This window comes from Salvelinus fontinalis, chromosome 20 (assembly GCF_029448725.1).
Source record: "Salvelinus fontinalis isolate EN_2023a chromosome 20, ASM2944872v1, whole genome shotgun sequence".
In the NCBI taxonomy this organism is placed as follows: domain Eukaryota; kingdom Metazoa; phylum Chordata; class Actinopteri; order Salmoniformes; family Salmonidae; genus Salvelinus; species Salvelinus fontinalis.
The window spans coordinates 3,070,115-3,081,580 of NC_074684.1; the positions used below are offsets into that span (position 1 = coordinate 3,070,115).

Sequence of the window (11,466 nt, forward strand, 5' to 3'; positions counted from 1 at the left end):
TTTACTTTGAACTGGACTGTGTTTACAGCATGAGCTTTAGTGAGTAGATGCGCTTATTTTGAGATCAAAGAGAGAGCTGCATGTAGCCACGTGTGCACATTTTGTTCATATCCTTTGCTAGTTAGTGAGTTATTAGCCCAGTTATAGATCATTTGTAGTCAGTAATAAGGGAGTGATTGCTTCCTACAAGAGCACAAACATGTACGTTTCTTGAAATCTTTGAAAAGCAAGTCAGATAATGAGCTTTTTTATTTTTTATTAAAGGGTCAGTATTGCATTTTGAGACAGGCTTGAATAAGCTAAGTAGCCAAAAGGCAGAGGGTAGCCTAATTTGTCTGATTCTCTGTAATAATGGTATGGAAATAATAATACATTTTATTTTGCAGAGTGGTATGTTGCATCAAACAACACAACAACATTTTCAGTCACTTCCTTGTCTGAAGGACAAGTAAATAAACAGGTTAATTTCTCAAGGAATGTAGACCTACATTGAACGCCACACATTGGCAGCTACTGTAGGCTGAATGATAGAACAGCTATTTCCATGTTAAAATGTTATGGGATGCATTTTCTCCATTGTTTTTGATGGTAGGCCACTCTGGTAGGCCTACATTGTGATCAAATAGCCACAGTAGCCCACATGGACACTGTTACAACTGTAATTCCAAGCAGGTACAGCCTCACTGTTCACGGTAAGCGCGCTGGAAGTTGCACACAATTTTCACAACGTTCAAAGTTTGCTCTCAGCAGACCTGAAATTTGCTCAGTGCCGAAAAAAATATGAGGGAACATTGGAAGGAACAATTTGTTTTTGTTTGGCATACCAGTACAGCATCTGAGTCTCAGCGCAATTCCGCTACAATGAAACTGCCCATATCTATGATGCCCAAACCCGACATGTATTTCATGAGTAGTATCTTGCTCTGATTCAAAAAGCTTTGGTTGATGGATGATCCTTTGAGTGGCATGAGATTGAGTATAAGGTTGTTATGCATTGGCTATAAAGCTTTCCAGTAAGAGGTAGCCTTGATGGTGATCTTACCTTGTTTGAGTATGGCGGCCTGGCGAGGTTGACTCCATCTTTGATTAGTTTATCTCTAATCATGATCTTCAGCTTCAATTTGGGGTAAATCACCAACTCCCTCCGCTTGCCAAGCGTCAGGTTCCTCTGTGCGCCCAGATACGCGCCCCCTTTTCCCCCTACCCGGTCACTGTTCGATTCGGTCCAAGACTTGGACGCCCGCAGTTTGGAATCGTACTGGTCCACCAGATGGCTGGTGTACATTTCAGACGCCGGGGGCATCGGCTCAAGCGTAAAATACAGCCCCGCCGCCGTTTCCTTATCCTCGTCTTTAAGCCTTTTCACCGCGTCATGGATCCGTTGCCGGTGGTGCGGTATGTATACACCGATAGCATCCAGGTCTGGGTCTCCAATTTGTTTGCAAACTTCCAGATCATCGTAGCCGTTATCCACGAAGGACTCCACATACATAGAGAGCTGGAGGGTCTTCAACCACTCAAACACGATAACGGGTCCGGTGCTTGTCATGTTTGGGTGTTGTAAGTAATGTAGAGAATGCAGAACAGAGCACTTCACCTATAATTACTTTCCCAAACGGATTTGAAATCTCATCGTTGAATGCAAATGAAAATCACCAAATCTGTTGGCAAATAATGCGGTCTAAGCATCGAGAACACACGAAGAATGGACAATGCACATGTTGTAATCCATGACTCAATCCCAATAAACTGTATGCAGTTCAAAATCGTGCTATTTCCTTTAGGGAATATGGAAGATATGCGGTCCCTGTGCTATATCCAATACACCCGTCTGTTGAAAAGGGTCAGTGAAAAGAAGTAGGCTGATTTCAGGTGAATTTGTCACCTGCCAATATTTTCAGGATATGATTTCAGCGGCTGCGGTGACAGCTATTAAATCCCCGGAGTCATTTCGCCATCGATGTTACTCGTCCATATTGACATGCCTGGCTCACAAGTGGTCACCATAAACAGTAGCTTTAGGCTAGAGAACACGATTTGTTAAAACGAAGAATTGTTCCATACAGTCGGATTAGAAAGTATAGCCGTAGGCTTTTCCACTGATGGGAAATTGACAGAAAATATCATTTGAAAACAAAGTAATACCGTACCAATGAGCACGACCGCACGAACCGCGTTGTGTCCAACGGTTTTGGGTATGCCGGAGCACTACAAGCAGGTCGAGCGGTACAACAATCCACATAGGCTAAACCACTTTCAGTGCGGCTTTCCACGAGCCAAACGGTCTGTGTGCTCAGCCTTCCACGCCCCCCAGATCCGCGTGTGACTTTAAAAATACTGATGGAATTCCTTCTTTTACAACCTGTCACCGTCAACGAATCCCCCCACACGGAGTCCAAAGTTTAGCACGAGAGGCAGAGAAAGATGCTCATTAGAGCTCATTTCACCTGCCTTTCATACAGTTTAAACGAGCAGTCTCGTTGCTAGTTTGATTCACGTCTCTCCCCTTACTGTCTGATTTTTCTATCATCTCCCTCTCTCTCTCTCTCTCTCTCTCTCTCTCTCTCTCTCTTTCGCGCACACTCTCTCATTCAGTATTTCCCTGGTCTCGTTTCTTATCATGCACTAGCACTCCCTGTCTAACAGCCGAGGTACTGAAATACTGGTTGTAGGTTGTAGGCCCACAGTCTCCTATATTATTACCTGATACTGGTATTACATTGAAAATGGTGACTACATAATTATTTACACTCTTTGTTTTGATGTTGCTATTGCAAGGGAGGGAGATAGAGAGTGAGCAGGTTTCTGCCTCACCAAAGGCTTTCAGATGCTGACCACTACGTTGCCTCTCTCTCTCCATACCAAATCCGGGAATTAAATACTTTAGGGCCATATTGACTGTTTGCTCCCATTTTACTTGCCTTTTTGTTGACCCTGGCCCATAGGATCAGTCCCCTGCAGACAGACAGGGGAAGACACACACTGGGCCCTTCCCATACATGGACGGCTGCCAGTATGACACTATTGACTGTGTTTCTCTCATTTCCCCACTCTCTCCATGACTCCCTATCTCCAATCCAATGTGCAGTTCTCTTCCCTCCCTGTCTAGTTGCATGCCTGCATCACAGGACAGCATCAACCTGAGACGCAATATTGGAGCGGAAGGAAACACTGCTGAAACCAAACAGGAAGGGATAGGAGAGAGAGAGAGAGAGTGAGAGAGAGAGAGAGAGAGAGAGAGAGAGAGAGAGAGAGAGAGAGAGAGACACAGAGAGAGAGAGAGAGACAGAGAGACAGAGAGACAGAGAGAGAGACAGAGAGGAAACAACTGGTTGACACGTTACGAATGAGACCTGTCTGTCCATGTGGAGGCCAGCCCAGCCCATCAGCAGTGATGCATGCTCTATCAAACCAGAGCTGACAGCTTGTTAGAGTTTAGCTTGATACAATCACCACGACTGTGCTGCTGCTGCCTGGGAGTGATTTGAGCTGTGCTTCGCTTCATGACATGCCGTTTGCGTAGTATAAGCACAACACACAAGTCGGGGGGAGAAGAGATGCATTTCAAATAACCTCGTCTTGGAGCGGAATGTCAGAAACATGCCAGGCATCCACGGGAGGGAATTAGGGAGAGTCGTATTGGAAGCAGGATTTTCAGGAGACCGAACACAGAACACGGCCAAGAGCTGGTACAAAGATACTCAATAATATTGACGTCTGCTCAAGGAGTCTTAGTAAAGAAGAGGGAGGGACATCTGGTGCTTACACAATAAAGTTTGTGTGTGTGTTCACTGTATGTTTGACGCCGTCCTTTACGTCAACCGACAGTAAATATCAATCGTGTCCAATTAAAAAAGCCTGTTACCTCTTGACAGCCAGGATTACAACTCATCCACAGGGCTTTGCTTCACTTACTCTTCCCCTTCCTGTCCTCAGTCCTCTGTCATAGGAGCTGAGTGACATTGGAGTATCATCAGATCAGTTACAGACACGGGATTATAGGACACGTAGTGACAGATGGGACACGGGACATGGTGCATGCCACGCTGGGTGGACTCAGAGCGCAGGACACAGGACGCGAGGCTGGCAGTGCTGGTAGTGCCAGGAATACCATGTTTCCATACCGCTACCCAGGTGGAACACAGTGGAAGGATGTAGGAGCAGACCGCATGGGCTACACATACAGTACACATACACTCTTCATCGCTCTGTATCTATACTGTAAATAATTAATTAGGATGTTCAGTTCTGTAATACAATTATAGTTAATACCATTCAGCAGACCCTTTTATCCAAAGCAACTTGCAGTCATGCATGCATACACTTTACATATGGGTGGTTCTGGGACTTGAACCCACTACCTTGGCGTTACAAACACCATGCTCTACCAACTGAGCTCCAAAGGACAGGGTATCTAACTGTTACAGTACATCTATTTTTACGCAATGCCTAGACTAGTTTCCTTGAAATCTGCACAATATAGTCAAATCAGGGTACAGAGAACCATACATTGACTCACAGCTCCGATATAATTTGAGTAAATAACACCATTACAACAGTGTTGCTACTTTTGTCTTCGAGTCCATATACAGTAGGCTACTGTGAAAGGCCTGTTCTATGCATTAGCCACATTCTTCCTAGAACTGCAGATGTGTATTGCCATTGCCCTGGAGGAGAGAAGCCTTCTGTCACATCAGCACAACGCTTCTCTAACTTTCACTTAACCACCTCAGAATGAAGGGACCCATATTAGCATACGGCCTGGTAAATACGGATGTGGTGGAGAGGTGGTGGGGATGGTGATTTAAGGAGGGGGTCGTGGTAATGAAGAGAGACAGAAGAGAGAGAGAGTGGGTCAGACAGGTTAACAGCAGCCAGATCTATTAGACGCAGCCTGAGGGTAGAGGAGAGGAGCTGCCTGGGACTGGAGACAAGCAGAGTCCAGGCTTCTACCACGCTAATAGTACTGTCTGGTGCCTTTTCATTTTGATGGTAGGGGTGGAGAGGATTGGGGTCTCCTTGGCTACAGACACATTAATGAAACCCTCCATGAATTCCCTGAATGACCTCATTCTGAAACCCCAAGAATCACCTCTTTTAAGAAGACCATGAATGACGTTGTGCATGTTGCTGGGCAGTTCTCTTGGTTTTCACTGGTGGGTCTCTATCATCCATACAGGTGAAGGATAGACGTGACTCTGGCAGAGCCGGGAGAAGGCAATCTGACTCAGAGTGGATGGTGGAGTGTTAGAGAGAGATGTCAGAAGAGAGGTGTGTTATCGCCTGAGAAGTCCTTAACCTTCTCCCACACAGGTGCATGTGGATTAGGTCCTTCTTATTCCCTGCTGCATGGTATGCTGCTATGCTCTGTGGCTCCCTGCTGTATCCGAGCTCTCCTTTGTGGGAGAAGATATCAAATCGCTGATTATTGCCTATGATTTCTGCCACGGTAGTGTCTCCAGGGGCTGCCCAGGCCAGTGTAGAGGCTCCCAGAGCTGATGATTGCCTGTGATTGCTGCCTCAGTTCTGTTAGACTCTGCTCCATTTCTACATACAGGGCTGACGTTTGGTTAAAAATGATCGTCCACAGCTAATGTGATACGAATTCCCCAAAAGACTGTCCTCTTCTAAAAAAGCATGCATATTCTACTCAGCATATGCACAGTAGCAGCTCAATGAGAAACGGAAATAGTTTCTAAAAAAAGGCCATTGTGGGGGGGGGGGGGGGGGGGGGGCTAAAGGTCCCGAAGCTTCTGTGCAGGATTCTCTACATAGATTTTGTAAGTAGCTGTTGCTCATCTTCCCCCTCCCTTCACGTCTCCTACTTATCATTTACACACTTTGTCAACGTTTCTTTTGTCTTTAAAAAATATATATATTTTTTATTTATATATTTTTTTTTTCTTCTCACACCAGATACGAACATACACATACAAGCAACTTAAAGACGCACACAAACAACGGCTACATGTCATCTGTCCAGACCCACATGCTCACAACCCCATCCCTAGTTCCTGCATTATTGTCTGCCACATGACACATGCTACTTCAATATTTCAATAATCAATCGTTCGATTTTTCCATCGTGTTAATGATGGCGGTTTACTTGATTTCCATGTTTTTAGTATACAGTTTTTTCAAGATGAGAAGAGAATCTTCCAGCCCATTGGGTATCTCACTACACCCCCATATGTGACTCGCCACCTGGATTCAGTCTTATGTATCAACATTTAAAATTGGGTTTTTTACATTGGTAAAAGGTAGAGACTCAGAGTTACAAAATTATATATCATACTCTGCATTTTTGAGGAACAATGGGAAAGTAATCTTGCTTTGAAAGTTGATTCACTTGTAAACTCACTTTTGAGAAAAGGGCCTTTGAATGTTTTGGTAACTACTGGAGAGCTCTCCTTATGCCATGTCTTGAAATATGAAGACAGACAGATTAAAAGTAAGTTTACATCGCAATACTTCTGACAGCCACCTTTCTAGCAACACCCATAACTTTTGGAGAATTCCTAAAAAGCATGCATTATTGAGTGATTGTTAGTTTTACACTTAAGACAGGACTCTGCCGTTGTAGCGTTTGTGAATTTTAGTTTAGTTTATACTGGATTAAGCATACATTTTCTTTTGCCAACATCAGTTCTTTTTGTCTTGGTTCCAATAGTTTATATTTTTTTCAAAGAGATTGTCAGTTGGATAGGCTCTCTGCAAGGTTTTGTATAGCTTACCTATCATATCAACATCCTTTTCTGACTCAACTGAGATTCCCTCAAGGTTGCTCTGATGTCCAAAAGGTTTCAAATTACAATTTTGTGATATGTAACTTTTAAGTTCCATGCATTTGAAAATATCTACATTGGTCTGTCCAAAATGGCTTTTTAATTCTCTCATGGAAATAAATGTATTCCCTGTTACAAAGTCATTTCTGATTTCTATGCCTTTAGTTTTCCACGTTGACCAATTTATCTGTGAATTCTGAAAAGCGATCCAAGGATTGTTCTTTCGGGTTGTGTTTTGAGGTAGTGATCCTATTCTTTAACTTTGATTCTTGGTTGAGATACATTTTTTTTTACATTTGTAGACAAACTGGAATTTGTTGACAACCAAACACAATTCAATATCGCTTTTGCAATACAGTAAATAACCTATTGAAAAGTTAACAAAATATATGTAGGATTCACGTCTCCAACTAAATCAAAAACAGTTAAAGAATAGTAGTATTAAGCCAGTGACTCAGATGAAACTACAATGCGTTGTCAACCTAACACAATTCCACAATCTTTTTCTAATACAGTAAATAGCCTAAAGTTAAGGCTTTCTTTCAACCTAATGTAACAGTACCCCTTTTTATTCAACCTTAAAGCTGCGATGTGTAACTTTTTAGGGGCGACTCGACCAAATCACATAGAAATGTTTGTTATATATCTGTCATTCTCATTGAAAGCACGTTTAAGAAGCGGTAGATCTATTCTATGTGCACTATTTCTTTGCTTCCTATTCTTAAATTCATTTTTGCATATTTTACTTTAGGTTTTGTACACCAGCTTCAAACAGCTAAAAATACAACGATTTTGGTTATGGAAAATATATTTCACAGCAGTTTAGATGGTACAATGATTCTCTGCACTATACTTGTTTGTTTTGTCACATAAACTGAAATTAGATGAACTATTAGAATTGTACCAACCAGGAAATGGCGGAGCGATTTCTGCATAGTGCATCTTTAAAATGAGTAACACCTCAATGGCCACATTTTGAGGTTAGCTTACTGTAATTATGAAAGCAATCATTGAAAGCGTGCATGTTCAAGATAGCATGCAAAGGTCACAGGTCTGTGGGGATCTTCACAATTGCTGTAATAATCTGCGCAATATCTTGAACAGCATTGATCACTTGCACTATGTACGTTTAGTGTAACCTTAACTGCAATCCAGGTCATTTGGTTGTTGTAACGATATTCGTCGTCTGAAGAAGAGGAATCATCGGACCAAAGCGCAGCGTGGTGAGTGTTCATGCTTGTTTTATTAACACTGAACACGATAACAAAAATAAAGAAGAGAATAACCGAAACAGTCCTGTAAGGTGAAAACACTAAACAGAAATTAGACTACCCACCAAAACCATGTGGGAAAAAGCTACCTAAGTATGGTTCCCAATCAGAGACAACGATAGACAGCTGTCCCTGATTGAGAACCACACCCGGCCAAAACAAAGAAATACAAAACATAGAAAAAAGAACATAGAATGCACACCCAAATCACACCCTGACCAAACCAAAATGGAGACATAAAAAGCTCTCTACGGTCAGGGCGTGACAGGTGTGCTATTAGATGAAGCACAATGATAACAAATTAAGTTGTTGTATACTGTAAATACAAAATATCTGAAGTTATATTCCCATTTCAACTTCGATGACAATTTTATTTCTATTGGAATTTGATTTTGCTTTTAGATGGTTGAAAGCATGATGATAACACATTGGGAATTCAACAAACGTCTGGCTGTCTTTTTGAGTGGGTTAATAATAAAAGTTGACAATGTCTTAGAATAGTCTGCAGCCACTCAATTCTAAAAATGTGAGCCAATTAATTTGCTGAGAGTTCTGCCTGGGGGTTAAGAGTCCTTCAAGTAAAATTGAATAATAGGTTTGCTAAATATATAACCCCTCACTGACTGCATTATTAAAATAGCCCACGGGTAAAGGAAAACACAGGGTAAAACAGCAGAGCCTGAGACAGCTAGCTACCCTTCACTCAGATAAACGAATCAAAACAAAATGATATTTTCCCATTCTGCGTCATGGACAGACAGGGCACCCAGTGGATTCTCTATCAGCCTCCCAGTACATTGAACTGGAACTGGGAGTTGAGGAAAGCACTTGATCTGTCTTTATGCTCTTTTAATTACACACAGCTGGGAGGGTTCTAATCCCCAGAGACCAACTGGCAGAGGGGCGCGTCCATAAAGCTAAGCTTCCTCGACAGTAAACTGAATTAAAGGTCCATTATTATATAGCCTAATTAGCCTACTCCTGTCTATACAGAAATAAACACGATAATTCAAAATAGGCTAGTAAACCAGAAAGCATGATTTGGCCACAGACGATCATTAGCTTCTATGATCAAATAAGCTGTCATTTGTTTTGAATCGCTTTGCCTACAGTCGGAAAGGCCCCGCAAAAATGAAAAGTAGAGGCCCAGCCAGGCTTATTGCAATATTTCTAAATACAATCGTGGGAAATACTGTAGTTTGGAAAGCAAATGGCTATTGCTGTAAAGAGAAGGCTCTAATCTGTCTTTTAGTTATCAAAATTCTCAACATAATTAAGTGAACAGTATAAAGTCTTATTGGCACCAGTGCAGAGCATCGGCCATATCGCCATTGAGTGTGCATATTTACTCTTTATCCCTTGTTGGGTCAGTGCCACTTGAAAGATTGTTTTTGGACAATAATTTCCTCCTCCCGGTGAGACGGAAATCATGTTGTATTTGTCTCCACTTCTCGTAGGAATATTACAGTATATGGATCAGACAGTGTTGCTTTAATTGATCGTTTTGTCAGTGTCAGTAGAGTAGGCTACCCAGTCATTTTTGTCGCATTAATAAATATTCTGTTGATGTGTCCAGTTATATAAAGTGTAGTAAAATTGCATGAAATGTGTTCATAAAAGGTCAAATCTTTTCGGTGCATAGAAAGGAGTAAGAGAGAGCTCACCTCACTCAGGGCAGAGTATGGTTAATGCAGTGAGCCACATGCCTATGCACAAGGGGCCATAAGCTGCTGTCAATCATTCCGACAGAATCCATCCGAATCACAACCTTCCGGAAGCCAATTTCCCATCTTTGTTTCCACCTCCACGATCACAATGGAAGTGATCAGACCAAAAGAGAGAAAGAAATTACATTTTTGCCATCCTATTTGGGAATGTTTGTCATTTCCCTGCAGCTCAAGTTCAATCAGGAAGGCTGCTCTGGATGCTCGTTTAAGTTAATTCAGTAAGCATAACGTAATTCACTTTGTTTCCTATTATACGGATATAGTGGGAATGAATACAAACGCATCATCATCAGCGTCTTATTTCTTCTCCATGTGAAGAATGTCATTCACCTATTTAACTAATAGCCTATAAGCAAAGCACAATAATTCACATTCCTCACGCTTACTGTTTAACCTTCCTCTCGCTCAACCTATGAGTGTAAATCTTGGAATGTAATTCAGTGGTGCTTTTAGCATGTACGTCTTGGTGGGCCAAACTCCCCAAAATATATGTAGATGCATGCCAGCAAAGCCACTACACAACACAACACAACAAAACAAAACACTAAACAATACATTAATTGCACTATAACGGTGACAAATGGTGCCCACAAACTGATAGGGCCCACATATAGCTGTCCGAATGTCAGAGCTTTCTTTCCAGCACCATGGTATCTTTACCACTGCTATACCTGGCTATCAGCGGAGCCTTGTCTGGCAGCGAAACAGTTCATTCAGCCTAATTTACTGCCTTTAAAAAAACATAACTGATATTTCTGACTTGCTTGAGAAAATATGGTTTCTACTGACAATTGAGATGTACGAACTATGGCATAAGAGCGGATAAGAGGCAATCCGTAATTTGGATTAAGACATTAATGAGCGAGCTAGGATGACAGTAGTCAATATAATTATTTGTTCAGAAATGTTTTAATGTACAGTGACAGAAATCAGAACATGGACCATTCTTACAGTATTCTCCCTGTACACCAAGTCCGAACCGCAGATAAATAAAGGGGGCATATAAGCCCAAACCCAAAGACAATGAAAGATCTTACAATATTCAATGATTACATTTCTCTAAAACAGGCTATAGGCTACATGTGCACAACCAAGTCAGAACAGTAAGCTAAATTATGAGGTGGAAAGGGACCAACATATTATAGTGAGGCACATGGGCTTCTAACAGCTCACACACACTTAGTATGACTTTCTTAGCTACAGTCTACATATCTCCCTGGTATATTACATCCTTTATGCAGCAACATAGAAGACATTTTTGGACTCACTGTAACGGCTGTCGCTCTCCTCATCCTCGGATGAGGTGAGGAGAGAAGGATCTTCAGACCAAAACGCAGCATTTGGGAAATAAGCCATCTTTATTATAAATACGATGGCAACACGAAACGAAACAAAACACTTTCAAAACTACAAAACAACAAAACGACGTTGACGAAACCTGAACATAAACTTACATAACTAAACATAAACTCACGTACAGGAAACAGACGACATCGAAACGAAACGAAACAAACAAACGCTACAGTCCCGTGTGGCACGAACATACATACTGACACAGGAGACAATCACCCACAAACAAACAGTGAGAATGCCCTACCTAAATATGACTCTTGATTAGAGGAAAACGCAAACCACCTGCCTCTAATCAAGAGCCATACCAGGCAAACCAAAACCAACATAGAA

General features: G+C 41.8%; 1 protein-coding gene across 3 annotated transcripts in view; it reads right to left on the reverse strand.

The window, feature by feature from the left end:
- The window catches only part of LOC129817152 (SAM and SH3 domain-containing protein 1-like), a 333,502-nt gene extending 330,953 nt beyond the window's left edge, over positions 1–2,549 (reverse strand). The window contains exon 1 of one of the 3 annotated variants that reach the window (XM_055872101.1): positions 1,043–2,549. In XM_055872101.1, coding sequence (XP_055728076.1) covers positions 1,043–1,549 — 507 coding nt within the window. In that variant the 5' untranslated portion in view covers positions 1,550–2,549. The remainder of the gene's footprint in view (positions 1–1,042) is intronic. The other 2 variants (XM_055872103.1, XM_055872102.1) reach the window with 2 other exon arrangements.
- Positions 2,550–11,466: the final 8,917 nt, after the last annotated feature.